The sequence below is a fragment of the Thalassophryne amazonica genome, chromosome 6, assembly GCF_902500255.1.
Source record: "Thalassophryne amazonica chromosome 6, fThaAma1.1, whole genome shotgun sequence".
In the NCBI taxonomy this organism is placed as follows: domain Eukaryota; kingdom Metazoa; phylum Chordata; class Actinopteri; order Batrachoidiformes; family Batrachoididae; genus Thalassophryne; species Thalassophryne amazonica.
This window is the reverse complement of record NC_047108.1, coordinates 8,185,653-8,208,582: the sequence shown is the minus strand read 5'-3', so window position 1 is coordinate 8,208,582 and position 22,930 is coordinate 8,185,653. Positions and strand designations below refer to the sequence as shown.

Here is a 22,930-nt window from a genome sequence, read left to right as displayed (position 1 = left end):
TAGAATTTAAAATTCTTCTTCTTACTTATAAGGTTTTGAATAATCAGGTCCCATCTTATCTTAGGGACCTCATAGTACCATATCACTCCATTAGAGCGCTTCGCTCTCAGACTGCAGGCTTACTTGTAGTTCCTAGGGTTTGTAAGAGTAGAATGGGAGGCAGAGCCTTCAGCTTTCAGGCTCCTCTCCTGTGGAACCAGCTCCCAATTCGGATCAGGGAGACAGACACCCTCTCTACTTTTAAGATTAGGCTTAAAACTTTCCTTTTTGCTAAAGCTTATAGTTAGGGCTGGATCAGGTGACCCTGAACCATCCCTTAGTTATGCTGCTATAGACTTAGACTGCTGGGGGGTTCCCATGATGCACTGAGTGTTTCTTTCTCTTTTTGCTCTGTATGCACCACTCTGCATTTAATCATTAGTGATCGATCTCTGCTCCCCTCCACAGCATGTCTTTTTCTTGGTTCTCTCCCTCAGCCCCAACCAGTCCCAGCAGAAGCCTGCCCCTCCCTGAGCCTGGTTCTGCTGGAGGTTTCTTCCTGTTAAAAGGGAGTTTTTCCTTCCCACTGTTGCCAAGTGCTTGCTCACAGGGGGTCGTTTTGACCGTTGGGGTTTTTACGTAATTATTGTATGGCCTTGCCTTACAATATAAAGCGCCTTGGGGCAACTGTTTGTTGTGATTTGGGGCTATATAAATAAAATTGATGATGATGATAATTGATATTCGCTATATATTATTAATATATCCATAATTCATACTGGGACATTTGTCATTTTTAGCCACTTTTGTTGCGGACGACAACGAATGCCCGTAATTTGTGTACTCATTTCATGCACAATTAATCCTCTCCCCAGTTGGACAGGGCCCTTAACAAACTGAAGGTAATGGATTCCTTTGTCTGTCTATTCACTCACTGGATTTTACAGGGTGCCTCGGATTTTCCTATGTCTTTTAAAATGGAGCAGCAGAATACCTTCAAGAAGTGGACAGTTAATTATTAACTAGCATGCTGCCCGTGGGGATCCACCAGCTCTAGATTGGGGAGTGTTTATAAAATAGGTAGCTGACATTTTTCAAAGGTGGTAATAAATTATGTATTTAATAAATAATTGTTTTTATTATTGGCCCATTTAGTTGATGTCATGTTTTTAAACTGGCAATGTTGAGATTCTGTGTTACTAATGTATTATCTACGAGTCCTTGTTTGGAAGGTGCATCAATTTTAACAAACACATGAACAAGTGACCTCGCTCTGGAAAAGCTGCATATCGCTTTCCATGTGAGGCCACTTGGCTTTTACATATAGATGATTTACCGCCCCCTGCTGGAACGGCGTGTGAGTCCAGAATGTAATTATCAACATCCATTGTTCACTGTTGTTACATCATATCCACAATTTGTGCAAAAATATTAGTCCCATCAACGGCCCATTTTGGCGCAGTTTATCTTTGACCCAAAATACATAATTATGCCAAACGGCAAATGTCAGCTCTCCCCAGTTTGTCTATGTTCAAAGGTACACACACACACACACAGATACACATTCACAGAGGCCACTTTGCTTTTAATATACAGATGTTTACCGCCCCATGCTGGAATGGCGTGTGAGTCCAGAATTGAATTATCAACATCCATTGTTCACCGTTGTTACCTATTATCCATAATTTTTCCCAAATGTTAGTCCTATCAACTTTCTGTTTTCATGGCGTTCATTCTTGACCGAAGACACATAAGCATACCAAACAGCAAATGTCAGCTCTCCCCAATTTGTCCGTGATTGAAGCCATACACATGCACACATACACACACACAGAGGCCACTTGGCTTTTAATACATAGATTCAAGTAAAATGATTCCTGTATGTTCATTCACACCCCAACACAGCCCCTCTTCTTCAGGGCTTCAGGATGTGTCAGACCAGAGGGGCCGTTGATGGTGGGGTCATGCAGGCGAGGCCTCGGCAGTGCTGGAAAGTGGACGGGACAGGAGAGTTTGGCCCAAGATGATCCAGAAATGTGGAGCCTCCTGCAGCAGGAGAAGGACAGACAGTGTCGAGGACTAGAGCTCATTGCATCCGAGGTAAAGCCTGGTTATAAAGAACAGAACCAGCAGACCTGTTACTAACTTTGTTAAGAACATGAAGCTTTGACGCTTCTAAAATGAGTAGTCAAGCCAGTGTAATGATTGATTAAACCAGAGGACGTCGAAAGAAAATGTTATGTTAATTTGATTACTAATGGAAACATTTTAAAGCATCATATTGATACTGATCAAACAGGACAGCAGCAGCTGCAATTATTTTTAAAAGCACAATGTCTGGTTTACTGTGGATTTTTTGAAAGAACTGGTTGCACAAAAGCAGTCCAGATACAGAAGAGACAGTATTACGTCATACCTTCAAATTAATTTTTCAAATGAGATCAAATTTTTTATTTGTATAGAGCTACAGTATATCACAAAAAGATATAATTTGAGGCACGTTACACATAGCAAATTGAGTCTCTGTTATATAATTTAAGAACATCTGTAACGTAAGCCCGGCAAAGAAAAACTCATTTTCAACAGGAAGAACCTCAAGCAGATGCATATTCTTTAAAGGGGCCTTCTGCATGACTGGCTGGTTTGTGGTTTGAGGGAATCAGTGGAGTTATGCAAAAGCAAAAGTACTGAGAAACTGAAACTACTTTTTTGCAAGACCACATTCCAAACCAAGCAACAGTGACACCTAATGGCCACCAGGACCCTGTGATTAATAAAAAGACTTCATAAGCAACGTGCCCATTTTATTACCCGAGGCCATCAAATATGGCTATCGGGTATTGCGACGGTTTTGCGTGCGTCTGTCTGTCTGTGTTCAGCCTAAGTCCAGTCCTATTACTGCCAGAGTCTTCAAATTTACTGGGAACATCGTTGGGACACAGACCTTGGACAAGTTCAGTGATAGCTAATCATGACATATTTTAAGAGGTTACAAAGTCACATTCTGTTTCAATCTGTTCAGTTTTGTTTTTGAGTGGCGGGTGTGACAGCCAAACAGAGTAGAGCTGCACCATGACATTAGTAGCTGGTCCCTCCAAAGTCGCTTTTTGTGTTGTTTATATCAATCAATCAGTTTTATTTATATAGTGCCAAATCACAACAAACAGTTGCCCCAAGGCGCTTTATATTGTAAGGCAAGGCCATACAATAATTACGTAAAACCCGAACGGTCAAAAGGACCCCCTGTGAGCAAGCACTTGGCAACAGTGGGAAGGAAAAACTCCCTTTTAACAGGAAGAAACCTCCAGCAGAACTAGGCTCAGGGAGGGGCAGTCTTCTGCTGGGACTGGTTGGGGCTGAGGGAGAGAACCAGGAAAAAAACATGCTGTGGAGGGGAGCAGAGATCAATCACTAATGATTAAATGCAGAGTGGTGCATACAGAGCAAAAAGAGAAAGAAATACTCAGTGCATCATGGGAACCCCCCAGCAGTCTAAGTCTATAGCAGCATAACTAAGGGATGGTTCAGGGTCACCTGATCCAGCCCTAACTATAAGCTTTAGTAAAAAGGAAAGTTTTAAGCCTAATCTTAAAAGTAGAGAGGGTGTCTGTCTCCCTGATCCGAATTGGGAGCTGGTTCCACAGGAGAGGAGCCTGAAAGCTGAAGGCTCTGCCTCCCATTCTACTCTTACAAACCCTAGGAACTACAAGTAAGCCTGCAGTCTGAGAGCGAAGCGCTCTATTGGGGTGATATGGTACTATGAGGGCCCTAAGATAAGATGGGACCTGATTATTCAAAATTTTGTTACAGAGATTAGCGCATTCCATAGGTATTAAAGGCACTGCGCTGCGGTGGTTTGAATCATATTTATCTAATAGATTACACTTTGTTCATGTAAATGGGGAATCTTCTTCACAGACTAAGGTTAATTATGGAGTTCCACAAGGTTCTGTGCTAGGACCAATTTTATTCACTTTATACATGCTTCCCTTAGGCAGTATTATTAGACGGCATTGCTTAAATTTTCATTGTTACGTAGATGATACCCAGCTTTATCTATCCATGAAGCCAGAGGACACACACCAATTAGCTAAACTGCAGGATTGTCTTACAGACATAAAGACATGGATGACCTCTAATTTCCTGCTTTTAAACTCAGATAAAACTGAAGTTATTGTACTTGGCCCCACAAATCTTAGAAACATGGTGTCTAACCAGATCCTTAGTCTGGATGGCATTACTCTGACCTCTAGTAATACTGTGAGAAATCTTGGAGTCATTTTTGATCAGGATATGTCATTCAAAGCACATATTAAACAAATATGTAGGACTGCTTTTTTGCATTTACGCAATATCTCTAAAATTAGAAAGGTCTTGTCTCAGAGTGATGCTGAAAAACTAATTCATGCATTTATTTCCTCTAGGCTGGACTATTGTAATTCATTATTATCAGGTTGTCCTAAAAGTTCCCTGAAAAGCCTTCAGTTAATTCAAAATGCTGCAGCTAGAGTACTAACGGGGACTAGAAGGAGAGAGCATATCTCACCCATATTGGCCTCTCTTCATTGGCTTCCTGTTAATTCTAGAATAGAATTTAAAATTCTTCTTCTTACTTATAAGGTTTTGAATAATCAGGTCCCATCTTATCTTAGGGACCTCATACAACCCCTGGCAAAAATTATGGAATCACCGGCCTCAGAGGATGTTCATTCAGTTGTTTAATTTTGTAGAAATAAAGCAGATCACAGACATGACACAAAACTAAAGTCATTTCAAATGGCAACTTTCTGGCTTTAAGAAACACTATAAGAAATCAAGAAAAAAAGATTGTGGCAGTCAGTAACGGTTACTTTTTTAGACCAAGCAGAGGAAAAAAATATGGAATCATTCAATTCTGAGGAAAAAAATTATGGAATCACCCTGTAAATTTTCATCCCCCAAATTAACACCTGCATCAAATCAGATCTGCTCATTGACATTGACCCTATGCCATGACATTGACCCTATGTGTCTTTTTGCAAGGAATGTTTTTGCAGTTTTTGCTCTATGGCAAGATGCATTATCATCTTGAAAAATGATTTCATCATCCCCAAACATCCTTTCAATTGTCCAAAATATCAACATAAACTTGTGCATTTATTGATGATGTAATGACAGCCATCTCCCCAGTGCCTTTACCTGACATGCAGCCCCATATCATCAATGACTGTGGAAATTTACATGTTCTCTTCAGGCAGTCATCTTTATAAATCTCATTGGAAAGGCACCAAACAAAAGTTCCAGCATCATCACCTTGCCCAATGCAGATTCGAGATTCATCACTGAATATGACTTTCATCCAGTCATCCACAGTCCACAATTGCTTTTCCTTAGCCCATTGTAACCTTGTTTTTTTCTGTTTAGGTGTTAATGATGCCTTTCGTTTAGCTTTTCTGTATGTAAATCCCATTTCCTTTAGGCGGTTTCTTACAGTTCGGTCACAGACGTTGACTCCAGTCTCCTCCCATTCGTTCCTCATTTGTTTTGTTGTACATTTTTCGATTTTTGAGACATATTGCTTTAAGTTTTCTGTCTTGACGCTTTGATGTCTTCCTTGGTCTACCAGTATGTTTGCCTTTAACAACCTTCCCATGTTGTTTGTATTTGGTCCAGAGTTTAGACACAGCTGACTGTGAACAACCAACATCTTTTGCAACATTGCGTGATGATTTACTCTCTTTTAAGAGTTTGATAATCCTCTTCTTTGTTTCAATTGACATCTCTCGTGTTGGAGCCATGATTCATGTCAGTCCACTTGGTGCAACAGCTCTCCAAGGTGTGTTCACTCCTTTTTAGATGCAGACTAACGAGCAGATCTGATATGATGCAGGTGTTAGTTTTGGGGATGAAAATTTACAGGGTGATTCCATAGTTTTTTCCTCAGAATTGAGTGATTCCATATTTTTTTTCCTCTGCTTGGTCTAAAAAAGTAACCGTTACTGACTGCCACAATCTTTTTTCTTGATTTCTTATAGTGTTTCTTAAAGCCAGAAAGTTGCCATTTGAAATGACTTTAGTTTTGTGTCATGTCTGTGATCTGCTTTTTTTCTACAAAATTAAACAACTGAATGAACATCCTCTGAGGCTGGTGATTCCATAATTTTTGCCAGGGGTTGTAGTACCATATCACCCCAATAGAGCGCTTCGCTCTCAGACTGCAGGCTTACTTGTAGTTCCTAGGGTTTGTAAGAGTAGAATGGGAGGCAGAGCCTTCAGCTTTCAGGCTCCTCTCCTGTGGAACCAGCTCCCAATTCGGATCAGGGAGACAGACACCCTCTCTACTTTTAAGATTAGGCTTAAAACTTTCCTTTTTGCTAAAGCTTATAGTTAGGGCTGGATCAGGTGACCCTGAACCATCCCTTAGTTATGCTGCTATAGACTTAGACTGCTGGGGGGTTCCCATGATGCACTGAGTGTTTCTTTCTCTTTTTGCTCTGTATGCACCACTCTGCATTTAATCATTAGTTACTGATCTCTGCTCCCTCCACAGCATGTCTTTTTCTTGGTTCTCTCCCTCAGTCCCAACCAGTCCCAGCAGAAGACTGCCCCTCCCTGAGCCTGGTTCTGCTGGAGGTTTCTTCCTGTTAAAAGGGAGTTTTTACTTCCCACTGTTGCCAAGTGCTTGCTCACAGGGGGTCGTTTTGACCGTTGGGGTTTTTACGTAATTATTGTATGGCCTTGCCTTACAATATAAAGCGCCTTGGGGCAACTGTTTGTTGTGATTTGGCGCTATATAAATAAAATTGATGATGTTGATGATGTTTCTAAGATTTGTGGGGCCAAGTACAATAACTTCAGTTTTATCTGAGTTTAAAAGCAGGAAATTAGAGGTCATCCATGTCTTTATGTCTGTAAGACAATCCTGCAGTTTAGCTAATTGGTGTGTGTCCTCTGGCTTCATGGATAGATAAAGCTGGGTATCATCTGCGTAACAATGAAAATTTAAGCAATGCCGTCTAATAATACTGCCTAAGGGAAGCATGTATAAAGTGAATAAAATTGGTCCTAGCACAGAACCTTGTGGAACTCCATAATTAACCTTAGTCTGTGAAGAAGATTCCCCATTTACATGAACAAATTGTAATCTATTAGATAAATATGATTCAAACCACCGCAGCGCAGTGCCTTTAATACCTATGGCATGCTGTAATCTCTGTAATAAAATCTTATGGTCAGCAGTATCAAAAGCAGCACTGAGGTCTAACAGAACAAGCACAGAGATGAGTCCACTGTCTGAGGCCATAAGAAGATCATTTGTAACCTTCACTAATGCTGTTTCTGTACTATGATGAATTCTAAAACCTGACTGAAACTCTTCAAATAGACCATTCCTCTGCAGATGATCAGTTAGCTGTTTTACAACTACCCTTTCAAGAATTTTTGAGAGAAAAGGAAGGTTGGAGATTGGCCTATAATTAGCTAAGATAGCTGGGTCAAGTGATGGCTTTTTAAGTAATGGTTTAATTACTGCCACCTTAAAGCCTGTGGTACATAGCCAACTAATAAAGATAGATTGATCATATTTAAGATCGAAGCATTAAATAATGGTAGGGCTTCCTTGAGCAGCCTGGTAGGAATGGGGTCTAATAGACATGTTGATGGTTTGGATGAAGTAACTAATGAAAATAACTCAGACAGAACAATCTGAGAGAGTCTAACCAAATACCGGCATCACTGAAAGCAGCCAAAGATAATGATACGTCTTTGGGATGGTTATGAGTAATTTTTTCTCTAATAGTTAAAATTGTATTAGCAAAGAAAGTCATGAAGTCATTACTAGTTAAAGTTAAAGGAATACTCGGCTCAATAGAGCTCTGACTCTTTGTCAGCCTGGCTACAGTGCTGAAATGAAACCTGGGGTTCTTATTTTCTTCAATTAGTGATGAGTAGTAAAATGTCCTAGCTTTACGGAGGGCTTTTTTATAGAGCAACAGACTCTTTTTCCAGGCTAAGTGAAGATCTTCTAAATTAGTGAGATGCCATTTCCTCTCCAACTTATGGGTTATCTGCTTTAAGCTGCGAGTTTGTGAGTTATACCACGGAGTCAGGCACTTCTGATTTAAAGCTCTCTTTTTCAGAGGAGCTACAGCATCCAAAGTTGTCTTCAATGAGGATGTGAAACTATTGACGAGATACTCTATCTCACTTACAGAGTTTAGGTAGCTACTCTGCACTGTGTTGGTATATGGCATTAGAGAATATAAAGAAGGAATCATATCCTTAAACCTAGTTACAGCGCTTTCTGAAAGACTTCTAGTGTAATGAAACTTATTCCCCACTGCTGGGTAGTCCATCAGAGTAAATGTAAATGTTATTAAGAAATGATCAGACAGAAGGGAGTTTTCAGGGAATACTGTTAAGGTCTTCAATTTCCATACCATAAGTCAGAACAAGATCTAAGATATGATTAAAGTGGTGGGTGGACTCATTACATTTTGAGCAAAGCCAATTGAGTCTAATAATAGATTAAATGCAGTGTTGAGGCTGTCATTCTCAGCATCTGTGTGGATGTTAAAATCACCCACTATAATTATCTTATCTGAGCTAAGCACTAAGTCAGACAAAAGGTCTGAAAATTCACAGAGAAACTCACAGTAACGACCAGGAGGACGATAGATAACAACAAATAAAACTGTTTTTTGGGACTTCCAATTTGGATGACCAAGACTAAGAGTCAAGCTTTCAAATGAATTAAAGCTCTGTCTGGGTTTTTGATTAATTAATAAGCTGGAATGGAAGATTGCTGCTAATCCTCCGCCTCGGCCCGTGCTACGAGCATTCTGGCAGTTAGTGTGACTCGGGGTGTTGACTCATTTAAACTAACATATTCATCCTGCTGTAACCAGGTTTCTGTAAGGCAGAATAAATCAATATGTTGATCAATTATTATATCATTTACTAACAGGGACTTAGAAGAGAGAGACCTAATGTATACATGTTTCTCATATATTATGTGAAAGCTAGCAAGAACTAAACACTTCTAAAACTAAAAACGTTGCTTTTGGAATGTAATAACACCTCTGAACTTATTTACAAGACATTTTGCGGACGTTAGCATGGTGACATCACAGGCTGGTGGTTAGCTGCAAAACTCTGTTTCATTTGTGTGTAAATGTAACCTCTTTGTCAAATTTTGTGTAAAAGCTAGCGAGAAATAACACTTCTAAAACTGAAAACGTGCTTTTGGAACCTAATAACACCTCTGAACTTATTTAGAAGAGATTTTGTGGACGTTAGCATGGTGACATCACATGCTGGTGGTTAGCTGCAAAACTCTTTCATTTGTGTGTAAATGTATCCTCTTTGTCAAATATTCTGTAAAAGCTAGCAAGGAAAAACACACTTCTAAAACTGAAAACACTGTTTTTGTAAACTGATAACACCTCTGGAGTCATTTACAAGACATTTTGCAGATGATAGCATGCATGCTAACTTCCACTAAGTCAAAGCTAACTTGCTCTGGAGTTAAATTTGCTTCATTAATACCTGCAAATGCACAGGGGGTGATCTGCAGATATTCCTTGATTTGTGTAACTTCTGCTCTTAAAACATAAATATTGTTTTTGATTGATTGATTGATAGAGGGACTTACTGAACATGTACAAATTGCACGCAAGACAATAGGATCTTAATAATTAATTAAACAACTGCAATTTCTAAAGAACACGATGCTCATACGGTGAAGGTATTTCAGCATTGTGTTATATTTTTATATTACATTGTAATTGGTCTGAACGCACGGAAGTACACACGGGAGGAAGACGTTGCATCAGAATTTTGGCTCTCTGTTGGAACTGTTTACACAGAGACTGCTACCTGCTGCTTTGGACTTTGAACTAACAGTCTTTTCAAGACTTTTTTACTTTTTTTACTTTTTTTTTTACTTTTTCACCGTGCTCCAACGCCTAAAGAGACCTCTAACGGTCGAAACCTCGCGACGGAGCACTTTCATTCAGCTAACTTTCATCAGCGTTGGTAAGCTAACTAGCTTGCTAACGCTTTCGTTTTTATTTTATTTTTAGCACCGTTGTCGTGCGTTCGCTGTTGCCGTGCGTTACCTGTGCTGCTTCATGGCCTGTCTGGTGCCTTAACTAAAGCACTCCTTCTGCTGAATCACCTCTAAATTATTTACACATTATTCACTTTGCGTGTTTTTAGGAATCCGCTAGGTTGTGTAGCTACTAGCTCTTAGCCGATTTAGCATGGCGGCTTCTCCTGTCTCTCCCACACTTTTCTGCTCTGGGTGTGAAATGTTTAGTTATTCCTCGGCCTCCTTTAGCAGTAACGGTACTTGTAATAAGTGCAGCTTATTCGTAGCTTTGGAGGCCAGGCTGGGCGAATTGGAGACTCGGCTCCGCACCGTGGAAAATTCTACAGCTAGCCAGGCCCCTGTAGTTGGTGCGGACCAAGGTAGCTTAGCCGCCGTTAGTTCCCCCCTGGCAGATCCCGGGCAGTCGGGAAAGCAGGCTGACTGGGTGACTGTGAGGAGGAAGCGTAGCCCTAAACAGAAGCCCCGTGTACACCGTCAACCCGTTCACATCTCTAACCGTTTTTCCCCACTCGACGATTGGGGAAAAAATTAGTCTCACTAATTTAGAAGATCTTCACTTAGCCTGGAAAAAGAGTTTGTTGCTCTATAAAAAAGCCCTCCGTAAAGCTAGGACATCTTTTTACTCATCACTAATTGAAGAAAATAAGAACAACCCCAGGTTTCTTTTCAGCACTGTAGCCAGGCTGACAAGGAGTCAGAGCTCTATTGAGCTGAGTATTCCATTAACTTTAACTAGTAATGACTTCATGACTTTCTTTGTTAACAAAATTTTGACTATTAGAGAAAAAATTACTCATAACCATCCCAAAGATGTATCGTTATCTTTGGCTGCTTTCAGTGATGCCGGTATTTGGTTAGACTCTTTCTCTCCGATTGTTCTGTCTGAGTTATTTTCATTAGTTACTTCATCCAAACCATCAACATGTTTATTAGACCCCATTCCTGCCAGGCTGCACAAGGAAGTCCTACCATTATTTAATGCTTCAATCTTAAATATGATCAATCTATCTTTGTTAGTTGGCTATGTACCACAGGCTTTTAAGGTGGCAGTAATTAAACCATTACTTAAAAAGCCATCACTTGACCCAGCTATCTTAGCTAATTATAGGCCAATCTCCAACCTTCCTTTCTCTCAAAAATTCTTGAAAGGGTAGTTGTAAAACAGCTAACTGATCACCTGCAGAGGAATGGTCTATTTGAAGAGTTTCAGTCAGGTTTAGAATTCATCATAGTACAGAAACAGCATTAGTGAAGGTTACAATGATCTTCTTATGGCTTCGGACAGTGGACTTATCTCTGTGCTTGTTCTGTTGGACCTCAGTGCTGCTTTTGATACTGTTGACCATAAAATTTTATTACAGAGATTAGAGCATGTCATAGGTATTAAGGCCTTTGCGCTGCGGTGTTTGAATCATATTTGTCTAATAGATTACAGTTTGTTCATGTAAATGGGGAATCTTCTTCACAGACTAAAGTTGATTTATGGAGTTCCACAAGGTTCTGTGCTAGGACCAATTTTATTCACTTTATACATGCTTCCCTTAGGCAGTATTATTAGACGGTATTGCTTAAATTTTTCATGTTACGCAGATGATACCCAGCTTATCTATCCATGAAGCCAGAGGACACACACCAATTAGCTAAACTGCAGGATTGTCTTACAGACATAAGACATGGAGACCTCTAATTTCCTGCTTTTAAACTCAGATAAAACTGAAGTTATTGTACTTGGCCCCACAAATCTTAGAAGCATTGTTTGTGTGGGCCGCTGAAGAGGAGGTACTGCTGGCCCACCACCACTAGAGGGCGCCCTGCCTGGAGTGCGGGCTCCAGGCACCGGAGGGCGCTGCCGCCTACGGGAGCAGCCAGGATGACAGCTGTCACCCATCACTGGAGACAGCTGATCCCAATCAATAAGGAGGTATATCAGCAGGACGGCATCTCCACCTCATTTGCCGAGATATCGCCTTACCAAAGAGGTAACGAACTCAGCCAGTTGTATTATTCTGAGAATTAATACTGTGTTGCTTGTGCTTAGGTCAGCTGAGACCGTATTGGACGAAGTAGGATAAGTACTCACATTCCAATCCTACAGTACTATTTTGAGTAGAGGTGGAGGTGGTGTTCCACCCTCCGTGTTGCTGGGTGCAGCCGCATCCACACCTGACTGTTTCTGTTTCCTGCCAGCAGTAACGGATCCGACGAGCGGAGGCAGTGGCCACCTGGGAATTCGGGACTTGGCGGCTCCAGTATTCCCGGGGTTCGGTGGCAGAGGAAATCGGGTTGGTTCCGGTTCGACTTGGACAAACGTCTCCTATCGTCGAGCCTGCCCATACGACACCGTTGTAATTAGACTCAATCTCCATAGTGTAATCGGTTGTATTTGTTGTGCCTTTTTCACGACAGTAAAAACAGTGTTATTGATTCCTCCATGTCCGTTCATTTGCGCCCCCTGTTGTGGGTCCGTGTTCCTACACTTTCACAACAAGCATGGTGTCTAACCAGATCTTTACTCTGGATGGCATTTCCCTGACCTCTAGTAATACTGTGAGAAATCTTGGAGTCATTTTGATCAGGATATGTCATTCAAAGCGCATATTAAACAAATATGTAGGAACTGCCTTTTTGCATTTACGCAATATCTCTAAAATCAGAAAGGTCTTGTCTCAGAGTGATGTGCTGAAAAACTAATTCATGCATGTATTTCCTCTAGGCTGGACTACTGTAATTCTTATTATCAGGTTGTCCTAAAAGTTCCCTCAAAAGCCTTCAGTTAATTCAAAATGCTGCAGCTAGAGTACTGACGGGACTAGCAGGAGAGAGCATATCTCACCCGTGTTGGCCTCTCTTCATTGGCTTCCTGTTAATTCTAGAATAGAATTTAAAATTCTTCTTCTTACTTATAAGGTTTTGAGTAATCAGGTCCCATCTTATCTTAGGGACCTTGTAGTACCATATTACCCCATTAGAGCGCTTCGCTCTCAGACTGCAGGCTTACTTGTAGTTCCTAGGGTTTGTAAGAGTAGAATGGGAGGCAGAGCCTTCAGCTTTCAGGCTCCTCTCCTGTGGAACCAGCTCCCAATTCAGATCAGGGAGACAGATACCCTCTGTACTTTTAAGATTAGGCTTAAAACTTTCCTTTTCGCTAAGGCTTATAATTAGGGCTGGATCAGGTGACCCTGGACCATCCCTTGGTTATGCTGCTTTAGACGTAGACTGTGGGGGGGTTCCCATGATGCACTGTTTCTTTCTCTTTTTGCTCTGTATGCATCACTCTGCATTTAATCATTAGTGATCGATCTCTGCCCCCCTCCACAGCATGTCTTTTTCCTGGTTCTTTCCCTCAGCCCCAACCAGTCTCAGCAGAAGACTGCCCCTCCCTGAGCCTGGTTCTGCTGGAGGTTTCTTCCTGTTAAAAGGGAGTTTTTTCCTTCCCACTGTAGCCAAGTGCTTGCTCACAGGGGGTCGTTTTGACCGTTGGGGTTTTTCATAATTATTGTATGGCCTTGCCTTACAATATAAAGCGCCTTGGGGCAACTGTTTGTTGTGATTTGGCGCTATATAAAAAAAAGTTGATTGATTGATTGATTGATAAAGGAGGCGAATAATTTTGTATTCACCTTTTGGACTTACATGTAACATGGAAATTTTGTAGCAGAAACTGTAAAGTGAGACTTGCAGCAGATTCAGTATTTGGTTGAACATCCCTCAGGCATGCTTCAGCTTGACCAGAGCAGAAGATTGCGGTAAACATCTACAACCTTCTGGCCTGCTGATGACACTACAGAGCATTTGTAGTTTCATTGCAGGCTTGAGAAGCTTTTTTTCTTCTTCTTCTCCTTTTAATTTATGCTCTCCTGTGGCTGAGGCATTAATTACAAACTGTAAGATGGTGGTTGTGTGGTGGTTTCTCTTTTATCCCAGAGAATTAGCATGGATTTCTACTTAGTAAAAGCTCCCAGAAAATTACAATATTTCATTCAGCAGCAGTTATGAATGTGCATCTTGCTTTGCATGTGGTTACTTTCTGATAAATGGAGGATCCAGTGGAGAGCCTCTTTTCAGGAACACAGTCATTAGGTTCCCCCACTGACTTCTGTCATTCATCGCTACACTTACTGTATGTCAAAGAGAAGTGCACACTCGTACCGATGTGGTGATTTGAAATGTCACTGAGTTTTGTGTCACTTGGGGGTTGAATAATTTAAAATCCCAGTGGAAGGACTGGAGGATCCCTGAACACTGACAGGTTTAGGTTATTAATAAGATTGAGGGGGTGGCTGAAGAGGACACATAGAAAGACAGACGTTGGGGTACAGGACTGAAAACATCTGTTACATTAATTTTTGATGCTCCTTCTGAATCTCAAGTGTTCTTTTTTTTTTTGGTCACTATACAGTAAGTTTGTATTTCACTGTAAATCTATTGAATTTTCCTCTTAATTTGATTATAGTACTTCAAAAGCAATACATTTCGTGATCTATTTTTGGCAGTAGTTATAACAGTGTTCTCCTGAAGGCTGTAGAAGCACTTTGTAAGATTAAAGAACATCAACTGCTAATCCATACTGTTTCTGCCACTGACACTTTTGTATTGGTTTTGTAAGCAGGTTTTGCATCGTAAATGCTGAGCTGAAATTAATTAAATAGCAGATAACTCTGTGTCATTCAGTCCTGCTGAATAATAATGCGGTTGTTTGGTAAATGCATGCAATATTTTGATGATGCACAGTATTGTGAACATGTTTTTAAAAAATGTGTAGGTGTGGGTCTGCATCATAATACTGTGCTCGGTGTATTGGCAGAACTTCTGCAGCCAGGCAGCAGGGAAGCGTTAGGTTCTTGTCTGAACAATAAATACTCTGAAGGATACCCCGGGCAAAGGTAACCACACAACACTCGTGCCCTTTCAAAAATATACTGTGCAGGCAAGACAGCAGTAATGATGACAGTGAGAGACAGCTACGAGCTCACAGATTGCATCATGCATTTTTTAAAAGAAACGATATAATTGAAACTATTGAAAAATGCCCAAATTTGCAGTGTTACAGAAAGGGTGGAGAAAACATCCTGGTTCTGCAGCTATATTATGGGGATGTGTTATCAAGTGTATTGGTTCTTCCTTGGCCCATGAACTACTGCTAAATGCTAGGGTCTCCTTGGTGGAGGTATCAGCACAGTACATTAGATCAAATGCAACATGTTATGGTACAACACATGATATGATACAAGAAGATGCATTTATATAAAGCAATGCAATGTGATTTACTATCCCATGTCATGATGTACAGTCAGCCCTGATGTGAACATGATTTCAGTTCTGTACAACAGAATGTCATAATCTGGAACCAATCAAGTGCTGTACAATATATTAAGATGTGATTTAGTCCATTTTAAAAAAATGCAATAATTGATTGTATTATACAGGGCTTTTCCAGCTTTATCTTTACAATGAGGCCTCACATTCACACACCGATGCCAGGGAGGCTGCTGTGCAAGGTGCTCCACTGTTTAAAAGACCTTCCCTAAGGACCCTTAGTGATTTTTTTTTTTTTTTTTTTTTTTGGTCCGATGGGGATTTGATCAATCAATCAATCAATCAATTTTTTTTTTATATAGCGCAAATCACAACAAACAGTTGCCCCAAGGCGCTTTATATTGTAAGGCAAGGCCATACAATAATTATGTAAAACCCCAACGGTCAAAACGACCCCCTGTGAGCAAGCACTTGGCTACAGTGGGAAGGAAAAACTCCCTTTTAACAGGAAGAAACCTCCAGCAGAACCAGGCTCAGGGAGGGGCAGTCTTCTGCTGGGACTGGTTGGGGCTGAGTTAGTCAGTTCCAAAAGAGAAGGATCTTGGTTCAAGACCAGCCATGTCCATTCCCACAGACCACCCATTATCAGAGACGTCGGACAGAGACGGCTGGACACAAGTGCAGGACTCGACACGGTAGCTCTGGGTTAGAAAGGCATTTACACAGTAATCAATCAATCAATCAACTTTTTTTTATATAGCGCCAAATCACAACAAACAGTTGCCCCAAGGCGCTCTATATTGTAGGCAAGGCCATACAATAATTATGAAAAACCCCAACGGTCAAAACGACCCCCTATGAGCAAGCACTTGGCTACAGTGGGAAGGAAAAACTCCCTTTTAACAGGAAGAAACCTCCAGCAGAACCAGGCTCAGGGAGGGGCAGTCTTCTGCTGAGACTGGTTGGGGCTGAGGGAAAGAACCAGGAAAAAGACATGCTGTGGAGGGGGGCAGAGATCGATCACTAATGTTAAATGCAGAGTGATGCATACGGAGCAAAAAGAGAAAGAAACAGTGCATCATGGGAACAGTAAGGCAGTCCAAAACAAGCAAACAGATCAAAATCAAATCAATCAATTTTATTTATATAGCGCCAAATCACAACAAACAGTTGCCCCAAGGCGCTTTGATCAGATTCAGGATCATCAGGTAAAGGCGTGGTCAATACAAACGGGCAGGTGGTCAAAACACTATGTGGCAACAGGACTTGGAAAAAGACAAAACTCAGAGCTAGAAGCGAAGGCACAAGGCACAACGATCGAGCGAATCACAAGTGCAACCAGTGAGGCTTAAATACACCTTGGTGATGAGCTGCAAAATAGGAAACACGTGTGTGGAAGGATCCAGAAATGGGTGTGGCCCAGACTGTGTTACGCCCACCCCCAAGCACCAGAGACAGGGACAGACAAGGCCCAGGCAGGACCACCCCAGCCAGGGAAGACACACAAATACACAAAATCCAAAATAATACTTAAAACAAACATGGCTGACGATAAGAGCAAACACAGAACATGACACCCGTGCCCATTCTCCGTGTAATGTGGAGCTGCATCAGGAAGGGCATCTGGCATAAAACTTGGTGCCAAATATATGCAGATGTTGGATATGCTGTGGCGACCCCCAAGCATAAAAAGGGAGAAGTCAAAAGAACTTATTTACAATACTGTAAAAGTTAGTATGACGCTGCGATATAACAGTAAGGTACTATGCACATTAATATTGTATAAAAATGTGATACAGTAGAATCTGATTCAAGCACATAATGTATCATAATGTACAAATGTATCAGTGCTGCACAATATAATAAGAGATGACAAAAGGAGGATGGAAGCAGTTTATGTAATCATGAAAACAATACTGACTGATTCCTTTGTTTCAGAAACATTTAGTCCAGTGCTAGATTAGATGTGTTTTTACTTCTAGAAAGGTGAGACATTTGGATTTTGTCAACAACAAAGATATTTTCTGTTTTAATATACTTTTGAGTCAAACCTAATGGGTAACACTTGGTCTTTCTCAGGTACTACGGAGGTGCAGAGATCGTAGACAAAATCGAGTTACTGTGTCAGAAACGAGCACTATCTGCTTTGGTCTGGACCCAAACCTTTGGGGCATCAATGTTCAGCCGTATTCCGGATCCCCTGCTAACTTTGCAGCCTATACCTCTGTGCTGCAGCCCCATGATCGCATCATGGGTCTGGATCTGCCCGACGGAGGACAGTGAGGGCACTTTTTACTTTCTGTTTGAGCTTGAGTGTTCTATTTGGCCTCATGTGGTTTATCTACAAGACAGTGACGTGCGGTGAGGTTGATGGCTGGTGAGGCAATCAGATTTACAAATATATGAGCCCCACAGCTTATTCACGTTTGATTGACAGCAGTTAAGCACATTTAATTAAAAAAAAAACATTATTATGGACTTACCTTTATTTATAATGAAGTCCATGTGCCGCTCCTTCTGAACAAAAGCATCGATGACTTGCTTGTGGAAGATTTCCATATATTCCTTCAGTTTTAAAGTCTCTGTCTCAGTGGAGATCACTGCCAGGGAAGAAAGTCATCCTTCATCAGTCCTGTTCCAACTCTGTGGTTTCAGACTTTTCTGGCTTTGAATGTGAGTGGTTCACCGCTCATGTTTGATGAGACTTCTTTGTAAATTCTTCAGGTCACAATATCCCATCTGAGCCCAGACATTGTCGCAAGTTGAGAAAATAAGGCAGGAAAAGTAGAAAAGGCAGTTCCTTACTGGACGTCCACACGGCCAGACACTAATGTGTCCCACTCCATTTGAAAAGAGCGGCTCTTCTGTTGTCTGAAGTAAACCTTTTATCTATGGTGTTGGTCCCTTTAATTATTACCTCCTGCTTTGATTGAAAGTCCACTTTAGAAAATCGTTTCAGTTTGAATATATAATCCTCCACTCTGAAACTAAAGTCCAGGCGAGAGGAAAAAATAAATGAATATCTGCTCTTGTAGTTTGCTGTCACTTATTCTGCAGCTGAGGAGTTGCTGCAAAAAGAATCCCTGGGATCACTAGTGCCCCCTAACATGAGGCAGGAGACTGCGGCCTCACCTGGTGCCTTTTGCAGGCGTTTTATGATCGCTTAGCACACGAAACACGTGACACACATACAGCTGTCGACAAAAAAACACTGTACATTATGTACATCAGCTAAACTATGGAATTTAAGTTGATATAACCAAAGTGTTTGACCATTTTAATGGCGACACACAGAGAGACGGTCTGACTGCATAGCATGTTAGCAGTCAGACCAGTGATTGCACAGTCCAAGGTGAGGCACGGCTGGCTGCTGCCTCACCGCACGACTCTACTCGGTATTTGAACAGCAAATGTGAAAATTCAGCGATTTTGAATAAAAAATAATCGAAAACTGGAGAAGTTAAAAGGAAAATAACTTTAGAGTACAAATCACTGGATAAATATAACCATTTAATTTATTTTTTCATTTTACATTTTTTTCTTTCCTCACCTGCCTCCCCTGACAGCACGTCACTGCTATGAGTACTGAGTACGTAAGAAATGTGACAAGTCAAACTCGACTGTTTTCTGCTGCATCGCTTTTCAGCCTCACTCATGGGTACATGACAGACACCAAGAGGATCTCAGCCACCTCCATCTACTTTGAGTCGATGCCTTACAAGCTGGATGTGAGTCATTTGATTGAACTTCTGCACATTAAGAAATTAAGGCTCAACAACAAAATATGTAATTTTGGTGTACCTGACAAACAGTAACCTGATTGGAAAATTAAACTTTGATTAGCATTGACATGATTTTCACTTTAGTATTGTCACTCTTCTTTCCATCCCTGTCCTCAGCCAAAAACAGGTCTGATTGACTACGACCAGCTGGAGAAGACGGCTCGACTCTTCAGACCCAGACTCATCATAGCAGGGACCAGCGCCTACGCTCGACTCATTGACTATGCTCGTATGAAAAAGGTACTTTTTAAGTAAGGATTTAGGTCTTTTCATTGCATTCTGTAGTAACTAGGCCCATATACACATACCAGCTTACATTTTGGTGCAGCACACATTAGGTTTTGCTGTTCATTATCCTTACAAGATTTTTGTTTGAGTGAAAACCAACTGTCTTTGTCTTTACCAACTTACATTTGTAATGCTACTTTACAGTCATCCATACCAGCAGCAATTTGTGTTTGAGTGTGTTGCAGAAAGATACTTAGACATACAAATAATAGCAGACAGGAATGGAACCGCAAATCTTTAGTCAATCCACAGCCCCATTCCTACTCTTGAGCCAATGTTACCCCTATATACCCCTATTATACCTAAAACTGTTTTCATATATCACCATTCTTTCTTAATGTATAGCCATTTTATTCCGAAATTTTTAATTTCATTTAACCAGGTTAGTCCAATTGGGATGGAGACCTCTTTTGCAAGGGAGACCTGGGCAATTTTGAAGTTTCCAATTCACCTAACCTGCATGTCTTTAAATGCAAACATGGAGAGAACATGCAAACTCCACACAGAAAGGCCACAGGGGGGAGTTGAACCCCTGACCTTCTTGCTGTGAGACAACAGAGCTACCCACTAGGCCACGTGCTGCCAAAATGTAAATAACTGAAGGCATTTGCCATTTAAGAGTTGAAAGTGGAAACCAAAAAAGGGAATTTTGTTTGAATTACTACAGAGGCCATATCATGGATACATCTATTCTAAACAATAAAAATACTTATTTTCAATCTTGTGCACTTGAACAGCAATAAATGGACTGCATTTGTATAGCCCTTTTCCATCTTCATCAAATGCTGAAAGCGCTTTACAAATAATGCCTCACATTCACCCCCATGTCAGGCTGCTGCCATACAAGGCATCCACTACACACCGGGAGCAACTAGGGGACCTTGCCCAAGTGATTTTCCGGTCAGGCTGGGATTTGAACCAAGGAACCTCTGGGCTTAAGCCCAATGCTTTAACCACTAGAATAGCAATAGTTCATTAAAATTTTACTTCAGATGGCAGATACAGCTTTTAATATAACAAGAGGTTTGCTACATTTTACAATTGAATGTCTAAAACAAAAACAGTTTGCAGTTTTTCTACAAAATCAAGGAATTGCACCAAAATATAAGGATAAAGTAAATTCTAAATAGGTTAAATTTTTTAAAGAATTTAGTAGACCTATTTAAGTATGGCAACAGGTGAAACAGGTGAGATTAAACATGTTGGAATCTTTGATTTTCTGCAGAATTGCCCAAGGTTACTTTGTTGAAATGTATTTGCAATGTCTTTATTTTGTGGCATATCACCACGATTTATTCTGGGAGGATTCTATGACAAATATAGTGAGTTTGCCGCATGAGGTTTTGCAGACAACATGAAGGAGAATGCGTGCATGTGTGCAGGTGCAAGCTTTCGCATTTACCTTTGACTATGAATGAAATGTTGGACTTGGTTTTGTAAACCAAGTCTAAATGTAACTGTAACCAGATTTAGCATTGACAGCTGACACAGCAGACCTGTCTGAGTGTTCTCTCACCTGTCCAGCAGAAATCCAGCAAAACCTTTGTGAGTTATGTCCAGATTTTATTCTGAGTTCTTCCCAGCGTGATGTCTCATTGCACTTGGTTCTTAGCTCTGTCTGTTGCTGTTGCTCGACTTGAATTTTACATGCTGTCTGAACATTTTCAGTCATAATTCAATGTCTACCACAATTATTCTACCCCATGATGCCGACACTGAGCAAGTTTGCCATTCAAGGGGTAAGTGCAGATTTTGACCCACATGACAAGCAAGACCAGTTTTGCTCCTAAAGGGAACATCCATCCAACCATTTTCTGAACTCACTTATTCCGATTTAAGGAATAAGTGAGTTCAGAAAATGGCCACATGAGGCCATTTTCTGAACTCACTTAGTCTCGCCCAGTGACTATTCCAGCAGTGGGCAGTGGTGGGGTCTGCCCTGGCAAGACTGCCAATCCATTGCAGGCAGACATACACAACACATTCCACTCACACTACCTATAGTCAGTTTAGAGTCACAATTCACCTCACCTGCATGTGTTTGGAAGTGGGAGGAGGTAGGAGCACCAGATGTGAAAACAGGCAAACATGGGGAGAACATACAAACTCACACAGAACCTTCTCGCTGTGATTCAACAGTGCTAATTGCTAACCCACCGTGCTACATAGCATAACGTCATGGACTGCATTTATAACGCTTTTTCCATCTGCATCAGAAGCTCAATTGGTTTTACAGAAATTCCCTCACATTCACACAAACACACACACACTGATGTCATGTTATGCATATGTTATTACACTCCAAGTTATTCCGATTTAACAGAATTTAAAAAGCTCTATTAAAGTATGGTATTTGCAGAAAGGTGATGCAGGAAAATTAAAATTCTGTTTTGTTATTATATTCATAATTTGCATTATTTTCATTGCTGATTTTTCATATTTAATGTCTGTTCCTGGTGATGTTCCAGTTGTGTGAGGAGCTGAATGCTTACCTGCTGGCAGACATGGCTCATATCAGCGGCCTGGTGGCAGCAGCAGCTGTTCCCTCTCCTTTCAAACATGCCGACCTGGTCACCTCCACTACCCATAAATCCCTGCGTGGAGTCAGGTGAGGGCCTAAGTATATTGTGTGAATTTTTTGTAAAACATTTTTGAGGGTTAGGTCATGGTATTAAGAGAGCTTGAGTTTCTGTCTAAAAGACTGCATCTAAAAATGGCTTGCAGATGCGTTGAGTGTAAAATCAGAATAGATGTGGATGTGTCCTTATACAGCATGAAAAGATGACACCAAGTGATACGATGCTGTTCATGGATGGCATAAGACAGGAAACTGTCATTTGGTGTCATTCAACAAAGGCCATGCAGGAGCATCTAATGTGACATGCTTTGGTAAACTATTCTGACCCATGAACAAGATGGAGGGAGCCCTCGTGAAACACATCAGCGGCAGTGCTAGAGGGAGCAAGCACGGTTATGGGATAGAGAGAAAAAATATGCAGTTTTTTGGCTGAATCCTTAGTGCCATGTTTCAGTTCCTCTTTGATCTGCAGGGCCGGTCTGATCTTTTACCGGAAAGGCGTACAGTCTGTGGATAAGAAAGGTCAGGAGATGACCTATGACCTTGAGGACAGGGTAAACTTCGCCGTGTTCCCATCACTTCAAGGAGGACCTCACAATCACGCCATTGCGGGAGTGGCTATAGCCCTCAAACAGGTCTGGATGTATATTTACTGCATCAATACTCAACAGTATCCTGAAACATGAAAGATGTGAAGGGCCCTATCTTAAACGTGGCACAAAGCGGTGCCAGAGTCAGCGCTAGTCGCTTTCATGCACAGCACACATGGTGCTTGAGTAGCAATGCAAATGCAGCAGGAGCAACACGTTCAACAGAGGAGGTTGTCAATGGACACTGCTGCACCTGTAAATTATTGACTGTATTCTTTGATGTTTTTTAATGTTTCTTTGCTAGAAAACCTCCTCACTTCAGCATCCTCTATTCAGCGCTCTTGTGGGCATTTTTTTTCTATTTTTC

The 22,930-nt window shown here is 41.1% G+C and overlaps 1 protein-coding gene across 1 annotated transcript in view; it reads left to right on the top strand.

The window, feature by feature from the left end:
* LOC117511823 (serine hydroxymethyltransferase, mitochondrial-like) overlaps positions 1–22,930 on the top strand; it is a 72,028-nt gene that overhangs the window by 4,363 nt on the left and 44,735 nt on the right. The window contains exon 2 of the mRNA XM_034171733.1: positions 1,885–2,079. Within this exon, the coding sequence (XP_034027624.1) occupies positions 1,885–2,079 (195 nt within the window). The remainder of the gene's footprint in view (positions 1–1,884; positions 2,080–22,930) is intronic.